The 21,910-nt window shown below is 36.6% G+C and overlaps 2 protein-coding genes across 11 annotated transcripts in view; both read right to left on the bottom strand.

Moving 5' to 3' along the window:
• Positions 1–10,661, bottom strand: part of si:dkey-177p2.6 (uncharacterized protein LOC568712 homolog) — a 39,080-nt gene extending 28,419 nt beyond the window's left edge. The window contains exon 1 of one of the 2 annotated variants that reach the window (XM_051654978.1): positions 10,191–10,661. In XM_051654978.1, coding sequence (XP_051510938.1) covers positions 10,191–10,327 — 137 coding nt within the window. In that variant the 5' untranslated portion in view covers positions 10,328–10,661. The remainder of the gene's footprint in view (positions 1–10,190) is intronic. The other variant, XM_051654980.1, reaches the window with a different exon arrangement.
• Positions 10,662–12,475: 1,814 nt separating this feature from the next.
• On the bottom strand, positions 12,476–17,903 carry cdca4 (cell division cycle associated 4). 9 transcript variants are annotated; one of them, XM_051655414.1, is made up of 5 exons: positions 17,371–17,871; positions 17,174–17,264; positions 15,998–16,022; positions 15,434–15,520; positions 12,476–14,725 (listed from the first exon to the last, which is right to left on the bottom strand). In XM_051655414.1, the coding sequence occupies exon 5, from the start codon at positions 14,716–14,718 to the stop codon at positions 13,858–13,860; it is 861 nt and encodes a 286-aa protein (XP_051511374.1). In that variant the 5' UTR covers positions 14,719–14,725; positions 15,434–15,520; positions 15,998–16,022; positions 17,174–17,264; positions 17,371–17,871; the 3' UTR covers positions 12,476–13,857. The 9 variants fall into 9 exon arrangements, with proteins under 9 accessions (XP_051511374.1, XP_051511376.1, XP_051511380.1 ...); XM_051655416.1 differs by having other exon boundaries at positions 17,758–17,847; XM_051655420.1 differs by lacking the exon at positions 15,434–15,520.
• Between the last annotated feature and the right edge of the window lie 4,007 nt (positions 17,904–21,910).

A 21,910-nucleotide genomic window follows, 5' to 3' on the forward strand; every position in this document is an offset into this window, starting at 1 on the left:
CTCACTAAAGGACAAGTTGTTTTTAGTCAAATACCTCATCACCACAAACAACCTGGACTTTGTTTCTAAATGAGACCTGGTTAGATAACAGCTGCAGTGCAACAGTCCTCAATGAATCATTATTAGGACAAATGGAGGATTATCTGCAATATTTAAAGATGTCTTTCAATTAGGGCTGCAACTAACGATTATTTTATAATTGATTAATCTAACGATTATTCGACTATTCGGTCGATTATTGAACTCTTAACCGATTATTCAGCTTGTGCCCTGACGTAAAAGGTTGTATTAAACGTGCTTACTAACAATAAAGAGGACAAAATCATCTTTTAAAAATACCTCTAAATGAAAATCACTGAATTAAAGGGGAAAAAATACTTTTAAGTTTAATTCAGTAAAGAAATTCACTGCAAAAAATACTATTGTTATCAAGTGTTGTCTTGTTTTCCATTTAAAATTGTCTAAAAATCCTTAAAACAAGATACATTTACTTGAGAATCAACATATAAGATATTTAGACTTGCTTTAAGAGAAGGTATCTTAAATATAAGTGTATTTTTTCACATGGTTATACTTCAGCGAGTGCAGTAAAAACAAAATATACTTATATTCATGACCTGTTTTCAAAAAGCAAGTCTAAATATCTTATATGCTGCTTCTCAGGTGAATGCATCTTTTTTTTTTTTAAAGGATTTTTAGATATTTAAAATATATATATATATTTTTTTAAATATTATATTCAACATTCTCAGATAACAATTTTTACTTCTGCAGTACAGCTGCTAAAGAAAATGTATATTAAGTTTTAGATATTTATATTGGAAAACAAGCCAAAACAAAATCAAAGACGTATTTTGTTGCAATGTATAATGGGGCAAAGACTACCCTCTCTCACCTTTCTGTTCACTTCAATCCATCTTTAACTCACAAAAAAAAAAAAACTCTCTCTTATTAATAAAGCTGTGTATTGCCAATTTTCTTCATGATAAGAAATGCACCGATAAAAGGGCGACATGATTACAGAAATTAAAATATGAAAGTTATTTTCAATATCATAATGTATGAAACAATTACATTAAAATCAGATTATGTGTAGGGTCTAAATTTCCCTTAATTCCGACTGAGAGAGTTATTGTTGCGCATAAAACATGTTCAAAACAATGAAAGGAATGCAACAACAACAACAACAAATAACACTAAAAAAAAAAAAAAAGCAGGGTCACGTCCCGCACAATAGAGGCGGTAAATCAGTTGTTTGGTACAGGGGCCACATTGGGCTTTTAAGGAATATTTCACACAAAAATGAAAATTCTCTCATCATTTAATCATTTTTAATCATTTAATCTCACCTTATGCCATCCCGGATGTGAATGACTTTCTTCAGCAGAACACAAATTAAGATTTTCAGAAGAATATCTCAGCTCTTTTGGTCCATACAATGCAAGTGAATGGGTGTCAAAATTTTGAAGCTCCAAAAATCACATAAGTCAGCATAAAAGTAGCCTAATCCATGTGACTCCAGTGGTTAAATCCATGTCTTCAGAAGAGATATGATAGGTTGGGTGAGAAACAGATCAAGAACTTTTAGCAAAAATGGACTTAAATAATGACCTTTTTTTCACCCACACCTATCATATCACTTCTGAAGTCATGGATTTAACCACTGGAGTCATATGGATTACTTTTGTGCTGCCTTTATGTGCTTTTTGGAGCGTCAAAATTTTGGCATCCATTCACTTGTATTGTATGGACCTCCAGAGCTAAAATATTTACTTCTAAAAAATCTTAATTTGTGTTCTGAAGAAAGAGAGTCATACACATTTAGGATGGCATGAGGGTGAGTAAATGATGAGAGAATTTTCATTTTTGAGTGAACAATTTCTTTAAGTAGCACATGTGGGGCCACACTGTCCTCCTTTTGAGATACAATGTTCCACATTGATTTAGTTCTTGTATCTTTTAAGCCCAGAAATAGTTGTGTTCTCATTCTAATGCATGATGCACAATTTTCTTTGTGACTGGTGGAATGTTCTGCCTGAAGTATTGCTCTACAAAAGTTGATACTTTTCTATCAGGCATTAGTAAAATCTTGATAAATGCTAAGCATAATTATCAATTATTTGATCATCTCTACTTTCCTGGTAATTTATTATACAAATTAACACACTATATCAGGGGTCAGTATTATTAAAAAAACTAACAATACATTTAATAAATATTAGTATTAAAAATGTCACTGTTTTATTCCATTACATTAATACTTTTAAAGCTACTCAAGTTATTCAGCCAAAAGTAGTGATTTTCTCATTTCCTTGTTATTGTTGTTTGATTAACAGCCTTTATATGACAGCCTACTAGACAGTGCTCAATTCGCTAACATGCACACTTCAAGTCAGACATTTTGATACAAATATGCTTTTTTGTCCCAATGTTTACGTTCACTTTAGACCAAACCGACTGCGTTTACATTAATGCCTCACCAAGACAGGCATTGGCGTAATTATAAAGTGTATTTGACCATTTAGGTGCGTACCCGCATTTGCGCACAAACATTAGCCGCCTGTCAATCAAACAGCACGCAGCTACAGACGTCAGGAAATAAAAAGTCAATCTTTTTATTTTATCTAGATCAACCAACCAGTGGTTGTCTTTCTATCATGATCGATGTAATGAACACCCCTGTTCTAGATGTAGAACATAAGTATAGAAAATTACTTTTTTTTTCTTTTTTTTTTTAAAGATTATTTTAAATCGCCCAGCTCTATTGATAACATTGCCTTAATCTCTCACATCAACCCAATAATCTCAGTGATAGAAAGCTAATTTACAGGCTACATTATAGACACACAGAATCTAGTAATCAGAAATATGAAATTTACCTTGATATGTTTCTTAAAATTAGAGGCAGGATTAATACTGATAACTGGCTTGAGCAAGTTAAACTCACATGACACAGTCAAGCAATTGGCCTTTTTCACTGTGAAAATCCCTTTCAGGTGCGGCTGTGATGTTCAGGTGTTGAAATGTGTTTGAGGCATCCACCACATCCAACAGTTGGCGCAAGATCTACAGCTGCCATTCAAGTTTTTTTATGTGTGATTTGATGGGAGCCACGAGACTCTCCCTAGCCAATCACGTTGATGGATAAAAATAAAATCAGGACAGGGAAGTAGCGAACACAGACGGTGGGAAAATAGCGCATTAAAAGTACAGTTACAGCACTTAAAATGTACTCAAGTAAAAGTATACAATTTTAAAACTACTTAAAGTACAATTCCTGGGAAAAACTACTTACAGTAACATGAGTATTTTTAATTCGTTACTTTACACCCCTGCTTGACACACTCCCCACATCATTCAAAAATGCGTTTAAATGTCTGGAAAAAGATTTGTTAGAAATAGTAAATGCGTCACTCCTTTCAGGCACATTTCCGAAGTCCCTGAAAATTGCAGTTGTCAAGCCCCTTCTTAAAAAAATAAATAAATAAATAAAATAAAAAGAGCAGTCTAGATAACTCGATATTGAACAACTACAGACCAATTTCAAATCTTCCTTTCATAGGCAAAATCATTGAAAAGTGTGTTTTCAATCAGCTGAACAAATTCTTAATCTCGAATGGCTACTTGGACAATTTCCAGTCTGGTTTCCGACCGCATCATAGCACAGAGACGGCACTCAAAGATCCTTAATGATATTCAGCTAAATACTGATTCAGGCAAAATATCAGTGCTGGTATTATTAGATCTCAATGCTGCTTTTGATACTGTTGACCATAAAATTATCTTAAACAGATTGGAAAACTGGGTAGGGCTCTCTGGAATGGTCCTCAGCTGGTTCAGGTATTATATAGAAGGGATCGACTACTATGTGAACATAGGCAGCTATGAATCTGAGTGGACATCCATGACATGTGGAGTCCCACAAGGCTCAATACTTGCACCACTCCTGTTCAACCTGTATATGCTCCCACTAGGCCAAATTATGAAAAAGAACCTAATTGCATACCATAGCTATGCAGACGACACCCAGATCTATCTAGCCCTATCACCAAATGACTACAGCCCCATACACCCTCTGTCACAGTGCATTGATGAAATTAACCATTGGATGTGCCAAAACTTCCTTCAGTTAAACAACGACAAGACAGAGGTCATTATATTTGGCAACAAAGGCAAAATTCCCAAGGTAAACACATACCTTGGCTCCAAGGGTCTAAGGACAAGAAATCAAGTAAGGAATCTTGGTGTCATTTTGGAGTCAGACCTTAGTTTCAGTAGTCACATCAAAGCAATAACTAATCAGCCTCCTATCATCTCCAAAATATAGCCAGAATTAGATGTTTGTATCCAGTCAAGACTTAGAGAAACTTGTTCATGCATTCATCACTAGTAGGGTGGACTACTGCAATGGACTCCTCACCGGCCTTCCCAAAAACACCATTAGACACCTGCAACTCATTCAGAATGCCACTGCCAGGATTCTCACCTGAATCAAAAAAATCAGAGCATATTACTCCAGACCTCAGGTCTTTACACTGGTTTCCAGTTACGTTTAGAATTAAAGTACTATTACTTGTTTATAAATCGCTCAATAGCCTAGGACATAAATACATTTCAGATATGCTTGTTGAATATAAACCTAACAGACCTTTCAGATCATTAGGATCATGTCAGTTAGACATACAGAGGGTTCAGACAAAACAAGCTGAGACAGCGTTTAGCTATTATGCAACCCGCAGCTGGAACCAGCTTCCAGTAGAGGTCAGGTGTACTCCAACAGTAGCCACATTCAAATCCAGACTGAAAACACATCTGTTTAACTGTGCATTTACTGTGCACTGTGCTACACTTACTGATTGCACTGCATAATTTTATTTCTGTATTCTTTTTCTTTATTCGTTTTAATAATTTTTATGTATTTTTTTTTAATTCATTTTATTACTTTTGATTCTCATTTCTTGAGATTTTTCATTAAAAAAAAAAGAACTTGCCTTGCCTAAGAAACGCTGAAAATTTTGCATGTTTTGGTGTGACAACACGTCATTCCCCCGGAGGGTCCTTAAAAGTCAAATTGGAATTTTTAAATCGTAATTCAGTGAACATGCTTCCATTCAGCTGATCTGTTTGCCACTGAAGTTTGTTAGAGGTATATACTGTTTGATATAGATATACATAACTCACTCTGGCTTTCAAGAAACAGGAACAATTCCCGACTTTAAATAATTACATGTGTGGGACATTTGCACTGTAGGGATGTACAGGCAGATTTCAGATATAAAAATCAGTAACTGAATGACAATTGTATACTCACTGAAAAGTGAAGATTTTTCAATCAGTCAATAGGGACACTGGAATCTTTGGGCAAAGCAATATGGCGGCGCAGAGGCTTCACTGTTATTAAGTCATCAGCTATACAGTTCTATCCACCTTATTTTGCAAAGCGGAAGCAAAGCAATTGGCTGCATTTCTGGCAAGTGAGAGTGTTCCACTGTCATTAACCTAGTTTCCATCCACTTTTCGCAACAGTGAAACTGCGTAAAAACATTTTTGCGAAATTTGCCGTCTTCTGCACGTTTCCATTCAAATGGTCTTTTATTGATAAAAATGGTGTGTGTGATGTCATGCTTAAAAAAAACACTTTGTTGCATAAGTTTGAGTTTATCGCAAAATAATTCTGCCCTTAAGCCATTTCCATACAGAAGTGTATGTGTGTAAAATAAGGTTGTCCAAGGTGTTAAAATGAGAAATCTTTTTTAAAAATCTAGTTTAAAACACTTGTCAAGTTCTCAGATATGTTATCTTTGCGTCCAATTTAGATTCATAAATTTTTGAAAAACCTTTATAGCATTTTCTACACTAATATTTATAACTTTAAAATTGTCATGTGGTGTAACCATCAAGTAAAAAGTATAATACTTTTTCACCTTAAATACATGAGTATAAGCAACTTCATTAATTTCCAAAAAGTTTTCAAATACATTTGTCAATGTACTTTTTGAGTCAAAAATATCAAGTTTACTCAAGGTTACACCACATGACATGAACAAAAATGTGCCTTTTCATAAAAATGTCTGTGACGAGGAGGAGGGCATGGCCGGGCCGTGAGGGTGCATGGCCGGCGCTGAATCAGTGGGAGAGCGACATAAAGGGGAGCTGGAGATGCCAGTTCGAGAGAGGCGGCCATGCTGCATGTGTGTTACATTAAACTTTGTTTACTGTTCAGCCGGTTCCCGCCTCTTCCTTGCCCATCCTTTCACTGTTACAATGTCAAAATAAATATTAGATGTTTTTTTAAAACTTCAGGCTCAGTCTTGAGAGCCTAAATGTTTCCACTCTGTTTTATGGTTTTTATGGTCAACATAAACAACAAAATAACTACCTACATGTTGGTTTCACCCAATGACTTTGATTTGGTGGACAAAAGCATTTTTAAATATGAATCATATTTTAAAACACAATTGTTTCACTGCTTTTTTTAACTGTTTTTTTAACTGCTTTGTTTCACTGTTATTTTTTTTTAAGAAATAACAATAAAAGATTATTCTGCACTAGCCTTGCCAACATTTCTTTTTGCAGGAATTTCAGCTTTTAATGAGACTGGACACCGAATGACATTTTCATATTCAAGTAAATTCAAGTTTATGTAAAATTATTATTTTTTTTAATTTATTTTTAATTTAATAGATCTGGACAAACATGAGTGATAATATGCAAATATTACATTTTGTTATTGCATTTTATGATGAATTCTGTGAAAAGAATCCACATTATTTATCTAGATCGCTCACTCACTGTCGCAGACACACATTATTTTCTACTCCAATAACCGATCTAGTAAAGGAAGTTTGGGCTGTTTATGAAGGATGCTTAAACAGTGGTGTAAAAAGTTGTTCTACACACAAAAGTGTTTTATGGGAGAAATCCTGAAAATTGTTTGCGTTAAAAAAAATGTACATGTTGTAACTGTACGCTCGTCATAGCAGTACCTCACCTTCTGTTCTCTTTTATTTATTTTTTTATTTTTAAGACAAAATATTTCCTCGAACTGTTCTCTTGGCCATTTTTGAAAGTGCTTGAAAATGTGAAAACTTGCATTACCTTCAGTGGCTTAAGTTTCATGTAAACACTAGGAAGGACAAATCAACTCATGCTAAACTCCGACATAACTGTTTTACAATGTTTTCAGAAAACCGTCATCTGTTCACTGTGGAGAGCTCGTGTGCTCAAGGTTGCCAGATTGCATGACTGAAGCGTCACCCTGGCAGAATATTTCCAAACTGTACAAGTGTCAAGATTTGATTGGGGGATATCACCTATAGAAATCTGGCAATCTTAAACATGTTGAAATCTAATTCTGACTGGCTAATTGCCCTTATTTAAAGTCTGTTATTTATTAAACAGAGAAAATTTCACATTATGCCACATTTCAGTCTGATGTTTACTAGAATTATTATTTCTATTATAATCTTTCCTCAAGAAACTTGACATCTTCTGAAAGAAATGCAACAAAGGAAATAATCCATAAGTAAAATAATATATACAGTTGTGCTCAAAAGTTTGCATACCCTTGGAGAATTGGTAATATATGTACCATTTTTAAAGAAAACACGAGTGAGCGGGCAAAACACATTTATTTTATTTCTTATGGGATTCATATTCAACTGTAGGTTATAACAGAATGGCAAAATCATAAAACAAAACATGGCAACAATGAAAAAAATGAAATGACCCCTGTTCAAAAGTCTGCATACCCTCAGACTGACAGCGTGCAGTCTTTTGTAATTGTCTATGAGGCCCCAAATTCTTGCAGGTGGTATAGCTGCCCATTCGTCTTGGCAAAATGCCTCCAGGTCATGCAAAGTCTTTGGCCGTCTTGCATGAACCGCACGTTTGAGATCTCCCCAGAGTGGCTCGATGATATTAAGGTCAGCAGACTGTGATGGCCACTCCAGAACCTTCACCTTTTTCTGCTGTAACCACTGGAGGGTCAACTTGGCCTTGTGCTTAGGGTCACTGTCGTGCTGGAAAGTCCAAGAGCGTCCCATGCGCAGCTTTCGTGCAGAAGAATGCAAATTGTCTGCCAGTATTTTCTGATAACATGCTGCATTCATCTTGCCATCAATTTTCACAAGATTCCCCATGCCTTTAGAGCTCACACACCCCCAAAACATCAGTGAGCCACCACCATGCTTCACAGTGGGGATGGTATTCTTTTCACTATAGGCCTTTTTGACCCCTCTCCAAACATAGCGCTTATGGTTGTGACCATAAAGCTCTATTTTGGTCTCATCACTCCAAATTGCAGTGTGCCAGAAGCTGTGAGGCGTGTCAAGGTGTTGTCGGGCATATTGTAACTGGGCTTTTGTGGCACTGGCGCAGTAAAGGCTTCTTTTGGCAACTCAACCATGCAGCTAATTTTTGTTCAAGTATCGTCGTATTGTGCTCCTTTAAACAACCACACTGTCTTTTTCCAGAGCAGCCTGTATTTCTCCTGAGGTTACCTGTGGGTTTTTCTTTGTATCCTGAACAATTCTTCTGGCAGTTGTGGCTGAAATCTTTCTTGGTCTACCTGACCTTGGCTTGGTATCAAGAGATCCCTGAATTTTCCACTTCTTAATAAGTGATTGAACAGTACTGACTGGCATTTTCAAGGCTTTGAATATCTTTTTATATCCTTTTCCATCTTTATAAAGTTCCATTACCTTGTTACGCAGGTCTTTTGACAGTTCTTTGCTGCTCCCCATGGCTCAGTATCTAGCCTGCTCAGTGCATCCATGTGAGGGCTAACAAACTCTTTGACTATTTATACACAGACACTAATTGCAATTTAAAAAGCCACAGGTGTAGGAAATTAACCTTTAATTGCCATTCTGGAAAGGGCTGCATGTGTGAAAGGGGCTAATGAGATTTTGAAGTTGATGTCATTCGCTTTAGCAAGAAAATAAGTAAAGGTCAACTAGCAAGTTTTTGCAACTTTTTGATCAGCCCTGTTACAGCAGTAGGCTATCTTGTCCAAGGGCTAAAAAAACATCCCTGGTTCGAACATTCAGATCTTCAGGCAACACATGATGCATTGTGAAAAAACCTAAAGCAAATTATCTTTAAATAACTCCTACTACTAGCAAAATTATTGGCAAAAGCACCCACTCTGTGCCTGTCCTCTCATGCAATGACTCTTTGTAAACTGTTCACAGTAGAAACAGAGAGGGTTAGCATCTCTGTCTACAAGTGAAACACATGAAAATCATAACCCCCTGATTTGATCAAAACAATGAACAAAAGCATTTACAGAAGGTTACTTTATTCTGGCTAGTGTTCTTTTTGAATATGAGCATTTGTACAAAGTTATCCACAAAATACCTTTAACTCTGCAGCATGGTATACAGTACAGTAGTTTAGTACATGTAATATTATAGCTCATTTTAAGCAATATATCGACACAGCTCTTGACAGTTGTACATGTCTTCAGTCTTGCCATTTCACTCACTGCAAACTATGGAATTCACTTCCGAGGGGTCGCTATATACTGAAACTGCACTTAAGTTTAGGATTAGATCACTCCTTAATTTCTTCGTCACGAGTCGGCACCAAGAGAGCATTATGCCAAACATATAATCAACCATTTCGATTCGCGTATAAGGATCACATATTACACGAAATTTTAAACTTTATAAAAGCTGAACAGTCTTGAAGAGAATTTTTGTTCTCTCGCTTTTTTTTCTTTTTTTTACATTTCTTGGCGAAGATAGCAAATGACCACGGGAAGTTTAAAGAACATCCTTTTTAAGTTATTTAACAAGACGATGCAAATTGGTTCACGTTTCGAGTGAACGTTAGTCGGGTCCAAACATCACAGTGTGGCCAAATCGACCCCATTACGCAAACACGAAAGATTTGAACTGAGAATGGCGGTATATCAAAGTCTGTGTTTTCGGCTCATAGCAATTTTTATTTAATTTATTTTTTTGCAAGTAGTCCTCCAGTTATATTGACACAAGTGTGGACGGAGAAACCTCCACACAAGCTCAAGTATCATCAACATAAACTCGAAGATGTTACGTAAAGCAGGAAAGAACTGAACTGTTGAGCGAATAGTTATAAAAGAACAATTTAAAAAACGAAATAATACGTAAAAGACCTCTAAGCAGATCATCCAGAAAAAGAGTTTATGGCTAAATAAGTCGCGTTACCTTAACGAGGAAAGGGCACCATCTCCTCCGCCGGGCTCAACTTCCTTCTTCACATCCAGTCGACACATAGAGAAAGTGGGAATTCCGTTTTTTCTTTTCATGGACGCATCGTATTTTGTGATATCCCTTTGACCCATACCATTATGTTTGGAGTTGCTTCGTTGTTTAGCGACTCGCAAAATGAACGCGCGCTGCTAGCCTCCGCGGCTAAACTCACTGTGATGCGCAATGAATTAGCCAGTTAGCTAGTCCGTACTTGGCGAAGTCTTTATGAAACTAAGAAATTAATTTGCCCGCGGTCCTCGAATGGTCGCTACATTCTCTTGCCTGATGCAAATAAGACATACGCGTGTTTAAAACGGTCGCTAAACTCAGTGTTGAGTTTCTGGTCCAAAGTCTGAACATTATTTTGAGGAAAACTACGCGACCGACTGCGTTTCTCAGTCACTGTCATACAGGCACGAGCACAGAGCTCTCGCTTCACTGTAGAAACAACAGGAAAGCAGCTCAGCTGATTGACGGTCGTCAGGTGGGGTGGCTATGATTGGTCGAATGCGCTCTCAGACCCGCCTAGTAACGGCACCCGATTGGCGTGTTCTGTCCCCAGTGTTCTGCCCCACCTCTCTAGTTTATCACATTCATCCCGTTTAAATACCCACACAGATCGAAAACGTGACCGTGTGAAGCACTGGCTGCAAGCACGGAATAGTCGCTCAGAAGATGGCACGTTTGTGGATTGCTATCTTCCATTTGCTACTTATTTGACAATAAACCCATGTCTGTTGAAAGAAAGCTAAATGCTTAATGAGTACTACCAAAGATGTCACCATTGATATATTTATGGTAAAATATTTGCTTAGTAAAGATGCCTTTTAGTTCATTCTGTCAGGTTTAGATAATAAAACCTCCTCACAACTATTGGGGTTGGATTGCAAAACACTTTCTGACATGCAGTCTAATATCATGTAGTTGGAGCAGAGGGATTTAAACATGGACGTTCGTTGAGCCACATCTGTTGACATCACTTGTGCGAGTTTGCTCAGTGCAAAATTGAGTCCTTGACATAGACTTCACGCTCAGACAACTTAAGTTTTGTGGCTGTTACTATATATGTTGTTTTCTTGGCATTATTAATAAAGTGCATTTATTTTTCATGCTATACACTGTCTCTCTGATTTGTAGACAAGCCAAAATGTTCCTTCATTATACAAAACAATAGAATATGCTGAAATCTTTCGATAGGATTTAAAGAATAAAGTTCTTGAGACACCAAAACCATTTCTTAAATCTTAACTCAGTAACTGGGTAATCTTGCCACAGCAAATCTTATACCTATCAGCCACAACATTAAAACCAACTGCCTAATATTGTGCAGGTTCCCCTTGTGCCACCAAAACAGCGCCAACCCGCATCTCAGAGATGCTGTTCTTCTCATCACAATTGTACAGAGCGGTCATCTGAGTTACCGTAGACTTCGTCAGTTCGAACCAGTCTGGCCATTCTCTGTTAGCCTCTCTCATCAACAAGGAATTTCCATCTGCAGAACTGCCCCTCACTGGATATTTTTTTGGTTTTGGCACCATTCTGAGTAAATTCTAGAGTCTGTTGCACGTGAAAATCCCAGGAGATCAGCAGTTACAGAAATACTCAAACCAGCCCGTCTGGCACCAACAATCAAGCCACGGTCCAAATCACTGAGATCAAATTTTTTCCCCATTCTGATGGTTGATGTGAACATTAACTAAAGCTCCTGACCCATATCTGCATGATTTTATGCACTGCTGCCACATGATTGGCTGATTAGATAATCGCATGAATGATTGTTGGCGCCAGATGGACTGGTTTGAGTATTTCTGTAACTGCTGATCTCCTGAGATTTTCACACACAACAGTCTCTAGAATTTACTCCGAATGGTGCCAAAAATAAAAAATATCCAGAGAGCGGCAGTTCTGTGGACAGAAATGCCTTGTTGATGAGAGAGGTCAACAGAGAATGGCCAGATTGGTTCAAACTGACAAAGTCTACGGTAACTCAGATAACCGCTCTGTACAATTGTGGTGAGAAGAATGGCATCTCAGAATGCTATTCTGAGACGCGGGATAGCGCTGTTTCGGCAGCACGAGGGGGACCTACACAATATTAGGCAGTTGGTTTTAATGTTGTGGCTGATCGGCGTATACTTCTCAGCCACCACTGCATCCACACAGACCTTGATGAACATGTTTGATGGTAATGCCATGGTTAATGGCTGGATACATAAGAAATCACACAATAAATATTTCAAAGTTGTACCTTTTATTAAAAAATGTTTTAAAAAAAAAAGCTACAATGCTCATATAAAAGGTTTATACTCTATACTAGTTTAAGATCATACAATAAAAACAATTTCTCCTCTTGGAATTTAAGTGTGAGACAATGTAGACGAAAACATAATTATCCACGTGTTATAACCTATGATTTGCACAAACATAGTTTATGCAAAAAACAAAAAATAGACAAAACCAAATAATTTATGTAACATTGGGGGAAACTGTCAGGTAAAATAAAACCATCTCTTGTTGACTCATTCTGAAATAATATATTTTTAAAAATGAATACTGTACTAAATGCATCTTTAAACACTTCATGCATAGAAAGTGTGTTAAGACACTCAATGCATAGAACTAGACAAATGCTTTCTTATTATGAGGGGTCCAAAGGATTAAGAGACAGACATACTTAAGCCGTTTACCCATATTACCATATTACAGTTAACTCATTCAAAACCAATACTTAAACCAACAATTGATGCAAACTAACTGACCAAACACTGTGACAGCGTCCCATACACTCCAGATTTCGTATGAGCAAAAGGCTTTGGTGAATGAGGCCCATTAAGTCCTCTAGAGTTAAAAAGCCACCCTGAGTTTGACCACAGCCAACACTCAACATTTGCAGTAAATAAATTAAATAAATTAAGTCACAATATAGAATGGGCTGGCCCCATTATTCTTCATTTGTTGATAAGACAAATATAACATTGACATCGATCAACAAACAAAACCTACGGCTGAGCTGACTGACAGCCAACTGCAATCAAACTATGAGGAAAAAAAATATTTTGTGCAAATGAGCACGTAAATGTAAAACATGCATCACTGTATATATCCTTGCTGCCTTTTTCAAATTCGACCATTGAATGAAGTTCCTTCAGTTTCTGGATTTGATAAACGGAAGACTGCTCTTTCACATAATAAGAATCTAATCTCTTCGGTTAAAATCAATTTGTAGAACATGTACAGAATGTACAGTAACATATTACAAGCAGAATCTATTTTAAAAATATATATTTATGTACATAATTTAGACAAACTTTTGTCTCCTTATGAAAATATCTCAAGTTTTACAACTTTTGTATACATCTTGTTCTGCTCTCTGTAGTGTCATGAGTTTAACAAATAAATTAAACAAAACAGCATGTCTGGACAGACAAATACAGAGGAAAAAAACATTAAAACATACAAAGAGTATGCAAATACCTATGGTCAGCTCATAAAATCAAGGCCTTCCTTCACAAGACATCAATTTTTTTCCCTGAAAGGACTCCAGATTTAACTTGCTTTCCATAGAAGGCAGACAAGCCAGTAACATTAAGACAAGCATGTAAGTCTCTGAAAAGGATTTAACCTAAGAACCCACAATGATTTCCATGATATGATCCAGTTCATTAAGGTCAGAACGACAGTTTGGGGTGGACACTATGGATGGGGAACTGTGTGAAGGTGCCAAGCTGTCAAGGAGGTCATAAGGGCCCATCTTGGGTGCACTCTGCATGCCAGTAAGCATGGTGTCCAGGTCATAGTAGGAGGTGTCCACATCTGAGAATAACTCCTCAAGAGCAGAGTCTGGACCCGGGGAACCGTTTTTTATTTCAAACGTCCCAAACACTTGTCCCATGGTCTTTGGACCCTGCCTGGAAGCCTCTTCCTCGATCTCCTCATCTTCTCCTGAACCTAGCCTAGAGTCTTCAAGGACCTCTTCGTCCCTCTCTACAACACTGATCTCACCCCTCTCCCAGCACTGGCCCATGCTCCCTGCCAGATACACGTTAGAGACAGTGTTGCTAACTGAAACAGAGCACAGTGTCTCATCAGCTACCACTTCCTCTTCACGGCAACCTTCGTAGCTGATGACAGAAAAGAGCTTGGGCTCTGCGTCTGGTTCTCGTGACCGACAAAGGACCTCGGTGGCCACTAAGCGCTCAGAGGGGCTCTGGCCTGCACTGCAGAAAGCTTCAGTGACCACCTGCCAGCTGCCATCGTGGGTCATCTCCTCCTGAATCTGCCTGACTGTGTTGGCGATGAGAACTGAGCGGCAGAGGTTGGGCTCCACCAGCATGTGGCATAACTGCAGCTTGATGAGGGACATGTCCAGTAACGACTGCCGTTGCAAGCTGTACGAGGATGCCACTCTGGCTCCTACCAGGCTTTCGTCTGATATCTCTTCACCACCATCAGAAAATTTACGCTTAATGCCCTTGGAGAACATGTTTACCCTAGAGAAAAGAAAAGGAGATAGGGTGGATCAGTTCACATTTATCCATTCCCATTTAGGGGAACAAAAGCAATCCAGTTGAGCAAATTTCTGTTACATTTAATAAAAATGATAAATCATTAACAGAACTAATCCAAAATGTCAAAGTAGTGTAAAATCAAGGTTGTTTATGCAAAATGCATTTAGCCTATTAGAAGAGCATACAAACAATACAGTTACATTATTCTCTTAAAACACTTAAATAGAATAAAAATGTCTGAAGAGATTATATTAAATATAAAAAGAATACATGTATAATTATAATGAAAAGTTAATAACTAGCTAATGTGTAATTAATAACACGCATATTAGAATTATATAAAATGGTGTATATAGATCCTGCAATTTCATAAGAGACCTTGGTGATTAGATTCTACTATTACTATTATGAATAAAAAATGCTGAAGTCTAATTGACAAATAATTCAAAAGTAACAAAATTTACAAGCTTCAATCAAAACATCTGGGAATATTTTGAGGCCACAGATCACATCTCACATTCAAGGTCAATCCACAGGCACCTAAAGTATGCAAGATAATGGATTTTTAACTAGGAATTATAAACTATCAATATCTGTTCAAACACTACATCAAATGATTTGGCTAACAAAATGTTGGAATTGTGCTTCAAGTCTTTGAATATGAATAAAAATTGAGTTGAAAGTAGATACCGCAAATAGTAAGTCTAATGTGGAGAGCCACAGTACTGAGACGAGGACTCCCTGTCTCCGTGGCCAGCCAACCAGGGTAACGGGAGCCTAAAAGTAACAAAAATGTATCCAGTACAGAAAAAAAACACATGACACCAACCAGCATGACAAAGTACATAATCTTGTCATCACACCAGCTCTTGACCGACTGAATGTTTGTGTGCGTGACTGTGCGTGTGTATGAGTGTGTGTGTTGGGAGGGGGCACAGGGACCTCTGATCAGCAACTTTTGTAAAAAGACTAATGGGTAGGTGAGAGGTGGAAAGACATAGGACGATAGCTAAACAATGGTAATGAGTTACATTTTACACATCAAACTCTATGCAAAACAAGTAAACCAACAAATCCATTGAATGCAAGCACACAAAAACCACCACATGTATTGCAAAGTCATTTCATGTTAAGAGGGATGACTTAACATAATGGAGATGATTTGCTTGACGGTTACCAAGATCACACACAAAAACTTTAAACCCATAACCACATTGTTAACCAGATATATTAAGGGCATGGTGGTTTGCCTACCTGAAGCATGGGTGACATCCCAGCACTGTTGGAAAAAGAGACCAGAGCGCAAGCTGACACACATCCACTGCAACTAAAACTACAACCAACATTTCGCATACCAGCACTGCATTCAATTATTTACATATAAAAATGTTTTTTTTTTAGTCTATATGACTAACAGTTTTGCAATTATTTGAGAAAACTCTATATGGGTGAATCTCACAAAACCTGTATGATGTCCTGGTCATTTTTAAGCCCAAATTAATACAAAGAAAATATGAAATTATATTTTGCCTAAATAAAATTAAGACTAGGCCTACATTGAGGACTATTATGATTTTTGCATTGTGACATTATTTTCAGGACACTTAAGTACATTTTACCATACCAATTCTTCATTAACGTAACATGTCAGGATTTTTTTACTTTTACTATTGCTTTAAAGACGATTCTCATTACTGTACAATTTTTACATGTATTACAGTAAAAAATAGACGCTGCTGTACAATAACTTTTTTAAATGTAAAATCAGCAGAAATGGAAGGCAGTACCTAAAGAGAACTTTACGTAGAGTCACATGGGGTAACCTCCTCGTGGTCACGATTAGTGGTTCTCGCTCTCAATGGGGCACATGGTAAGTTGTGCATGGATCGCGGAGAGTAGCATGAGCTTCCACGTGCTGCGAGTCTCCGCGGTGTCATGCACAACGAGCCACGTGATAAGATGCACGGATTGATGGTCTCAGAAAAGGAGGCAACTGAGACTTGTCGTCCGCCACCCCGATTGAGGTGAGTAATCGCGCCACCATGAGGACCTACTAAGTAGTGGGAATTGGGCATTCCAAATATGGAGAAAAATTAATACAAATATATATATATATATATATATATTAATAAATTATTTCAAGTTACGGAAACGAGAATATCATAATGACCTTTTTTCATGTTGCAGTAATGAGAATTGGGTGCAACTGTCAAGAAAACCTTTTAATAAACCACATCTAAACAGGCCTCACTTTTTAAATGTTTAATTTTTCAATTGTTTCTTTTACTTTTGAAGTAAAATAGGAACAGGACATTTTCTTAACGGATTTCGTGTGAATCACTCATATGGCAAGTTGTGAGACAAAACAATCAAAGAAAAATAAACTATATAACTCTTCCAGTAGCTGGAATCTAAACTAGTCAAACTTACAGCAAAGGCAGTGAATGAATCATTACAGGCTCCACCCAGCCAGACTCACTTCCCCTCCCCCACCGCACTGACGTGGTCAAAAAGTGCGCTACTGGGTAAGTAACAAAATAAAAACAGTTAAATAAACACCCCAATTCTTAAAATGAAAGTTCGTTGGACAATGATCCACTGCATGAAGATAAAAGGAAGTTACTCACAGACTCCCTGACATGTGAGACGGAGAAACAAAGGTATAAACCTCTCTGCTGAGACGACAAAGATGGAAGCCATTTTCATTTTTTTTTTTTTCAAACGGGTCCGCTGGCTAGTCAACTTCCCTGCAAACAGCCTCTTCCACTTTCCAAACGTTTACCGTGTCGACAAAATGTACGTGAGAGTGAAATATATTTTGGAAACAAACACATGAAATATAAAGGCATATAACAGGGGCGGCTAAACATGGAGCGCGCGGTCACTTCCGCAAACATGCCGCTTTTCGAAATCGACCGCGCAATTAACCATCGCGGATCAAGATCGTGTTAAGCAGTGAAACTACATAATACACAATGTATTGAAATCTCATATCCCAGTACGCCCAAACTCACCTCGTGTTGTTGGTGTTATTTGGTGGCGAGCGTCATAAGCGTTTCGTAGGCCGGGGTGAACACTGAAGCTGTCGCTCCTTCGGCCTCTCCAGCACAGATTGCAGTGAGCAGCGCGAGGCGGCCAGCTGCAGCAGTGAAAGGGCAGATGGGGGCGGACGCTTTGCATCTTGATCGACAGCAGGCCATCGCAGGAACGGGGAGACCCGAACAAAAGCCTCTTGTGATTCCACCCGGGGCCCCCATCTTCAACAATGCACGTCTTGTTTTTGAAGCATTTTAAAAATCATATGGATGTACACGAGTTTACGATTTCGCAAAGTGCACCATAAGTTATTTATGGTTCCCATTTCGCAACACTTCTCAAAGCCTGAGAAGGTTTTAACTGATGTAGATAACAAGTGGTTGTATTCAACATTTAGAAAAGCAACAAAAAATTGATTAGTTTCGTGAAGCGTGGATGGGATTTACCCAAACACTTCAGCTACTGTAATAGTGAAGTTGACTTACAAATAAAGTGTTAAATGTATAGAATTTCTCTGCATGATTTCTGCTGTATGTTAATGAAAAATCATGGACGCAAATACTCACCTTTTAGCTTTAGTCACTTTTTCTGAAGCTAATTTCTCCAAATTGTTTGGTAAAAGTTTCTACATTTTCCTTATGGGAATCACTTGTAAGGGTTACTTTAAGCTTTAACACTTAATAAATAAATAAAAATACAACAAAAACTTTAAATGCAACAAACAAAGTAACTGAAAATATACATCTGGAACACCTGCTATGACTTTTTCACCTCCCATCATGAGTTCAACAACTTTGACAGGATCAAACAGAAATGGTCTTATGAGCAATGAGAGCTTTTCTCCCATTCTCCAATACACCCCCAAAATATTTTAGCCTATTCTGAGATTTATGCATTTCAATTAAATGACAATATTCCATCAAAATCGATTGTGCAAATTTTTATTTATTTATTTATTTTTTTACAAAATTAATACAACTTTAAATATTTAGTTTTTATGTTGTAAAAGATTACTCAATTAAATTTGATGGAAATTTGTTATGAAATGTAAATGCGTAAATCGTATTATTATTTAATATGTATAATATTTTTTAATATTTATTATTTATTTATTTTGCAAATTATATTGGGGAATAATTCAATATACAATTAGCTTCTGTCCATTCTATCTGATACTGTTTGTCCATTGAAGACAGTTAAAATCTAAGAGTGAACATGCTTTTTCTACAGTATCTTCCAAACACTGGAATAATTTTCCACAATAAAGTACATCCATTCCTAGTTTAGACTTTCAGATATCGTCTTGAGACCCACTTCTGAGTTAGAGCAATGAAAATGGTGAAAGAGAAAATGTCTCATTGTGTTCAAATGCTTCTTGTTCTTTTAAAAGTGTTGTTAACGATTTCAGACATTTTGCTAACTTCAACCACGTGCCTTCTTAAAAAAAAAACTCCCTCCAAAAGACATATCAGCAAACCTGAATGTGGAAAATGATTCACAGATTATATGATTCAGAGTTTGCTGATTGGCTAGTGTTTGATGGGCTAAAAATAAAAATACTTTCTGCTACCCTGACTCTTTTTTTTTTTTTTTTGCTGTTTACAGAGCCTTTTAAAAATCTGTCAGGTATGCACATTTTATGCATGGTTTTCCTCCCAAAAAACTCTTACAGCACCTTTAACTGTAAATCAATTTGGTCAACTTTGTTATTATTATAATTATTTTATTATAATTATTATTTTAAATGTGCTTAGAAATAAACTTTATCTTAAAATATGTTATATATATAGGAGCAGCATATTATACCAAATATCTTAATACTTCTATATGATACAATTACAAGACGTTAAAAAATGAAAGATGACTACAATTAATTTACTTCTAAAGCTAATTACTAGAGGTCTAAAAATACTTCTTTTAAAAGGTTAAAGCTAACTCGATTCTTATTGTGCAATGTACAGAATCCAGATTCGTTAGACTCTGTTAAGAGTCTCCATCTAGTGGTGTTACATGAAAAACACTAAACGACACCATTCTGTCTGCGCAAAACATGCCTGCTCTCAAGTCACAAACGCTATTACAAACTAAAATAACATTACAAAAAATGTCAAAATTAGGCCTATTAATTAATAAGTGTGAAATGAGGTTAAATGCTGGGGGATCTCCGCCATCATAGAATAGATTATTTAGTGGTCCACCACCGAGAGGGTTTTTATTATTATTATTATTATTATTATTATTATTATTACCTATACGGTCTCTAGAGACTAGGTGGTTGATTGCAGAAATAATGTCTATATAGAAAATTAAATGGCTGAAAAATAATGAACACATATTACTATACACAATATATACACAACACAATTATTGAACAGAAAGTGTCCATTGACGAGACTGTCAGTTGATTTGGAAAGTGGAGTTATTGTCCAAGTGGACAAGTGATTAAAATGTAGGCCAATCTCAAAATGGCCAATTATCCGCAGATTAATCGGCCAGGTTGATGTATCAGTCCATCATTAGAACCGACGAAGACCCTTGCTTGCGCTCAAACATCATAAATAAATAAATGAAAAGAACATGTCAAAATGCTCCAGAATACATTCTATGGTATAGAAAATTCTGCAATGACTTTGTTGACTGAACATCACAGACAAGTAAAGACTCATAAAAGATGAGATTTGAAAAATATTGCATGTTCATGAAAATATCCCTTAATATTTCATACTTCAAATAAAACCAATAAATAGCTCATACAACTTTTATTCCATCCAGAAGCTTTCTGGGAATGATTTTAAAGGGATAGTTCACCCAAAAATGAAAATTCTCTCATAATTTATTCACCCTCGTGCCACTTTCTTTCTTCTGCAGAACATAAATGAAGATTTTTAGAAGAATATCTCAGCTCTGTAGGTCCATACTATGCAAGTAAATGTTTACCAGAAATTTTAATCTGCAAAAATCACAAGTCAGCGTTAAATTTATCCACAAGTCACCAGTGGTTAAATCCTATTTATTTATCTTATTATCTTCTGAAGCGATATGATTGGTGTGGGTGAGAAACAGATCAATATTTAAGTGTGTTTTTACTATACATGTCCACTTTCACTTTCACTTTCACTGCCACATTCCTCTTCTTTTTTTTTGTTTTTGTTTTTTTTTTTTTTGCCATTAGCATTCTTCATACATATCGCCACCTACTAGTCAGGGCTGGTCAAAAGTGGAGATTTTTTTGGGGAAAATGTTGATCTGTTTCTCACCCACACTTTTTCATATCCCTTCTAAATCATGGATTTGCCCACTGGAGTCATAAGAATTATTTTTATGCTGACTTTGTTATTTTTGCAGATTCAAAGTTCTGGTCAACATTCAGTTGCATTGTATGGACCTACAGAGCTAAAAAAAATATATATATAAAAAAATAAAATAAATAAAAAATATTCTAAAAATTTTAAGTTGTGTTCTACAGAAGAAAGAAAGTCATACACATCCAGGATGTCATGAGTGTGAGTAAACGATAAGAAATTTCATTTTTGGGTAACTATCCCTTTAAGGTGATACCTTTCAGGGAATGATTTGTCACACCAATCACGAGTACAATTGCTGATTATTACTTTATAAAAACTTATTTTTCACTCTGTTACTCACCCCCCGCTAAGTTATGATATCAAAACACTTTTACTTTACGCATGATTTGAAAAATGATACATTTTAACACCTGTATTACACACACACCTATACACACTTATTCCCAAATCATTACCTTGCTTGGTAGCTCACCTGCGTTAGACTTTGGACTCCATGGCCACATTTTTTTGTTTTGTTAAATGCTCATTTATCTTTTTGGACACTATTGGTTAGGTTTAGCGTAAAGTTTTAGGTTAGGCAGGTATGTTTTACTTATTAAAACCTCAATCTAAAATTTACCTTAAAAACCTCTGATTACAACTTCATTTCGCTCGGTTTTGGCGCCCCCCGCTGGATATTTCACTTGGAAAAATGCAACCAAACCTGTAATGAAGCAATTTTGCAAAAATATTGCAATGCTCACATAAATTTCATGAGACCAGGCTGGAATATTGATGCAACATTGTTATGAAATTAAAATATTTTTTTAAAGTTTATAAAGTTATT

This window comes from Myxocyprinus asiaticus, chromosome 25 (assembly GCF_019703515.2).
Source record: "Myxocyprinus asiaticus isolate MX2 ecotype Aquarium Trade chromosome 25, UBuf_Myxa_2, whole genome shotgun sequence".
Taxonomy (NCBI): domain Eukaryota; kingdom Metazoa; phylum Chordata; class Actinopteri; order Cypriniformes; family Catostomidae; genus Myxocyprinus; species Myxocyprinus asiaticus.

What these genes read in the sequence shown, in the direction of transcription:
- cdca4 (XM_051655417.1), bottom strand. Translation starts at nt 14,718, where the DNA reads ATGTTCTCCAAGGGCATTAAGCGTAAATTTTCTGATGGTGGTGAAGAG.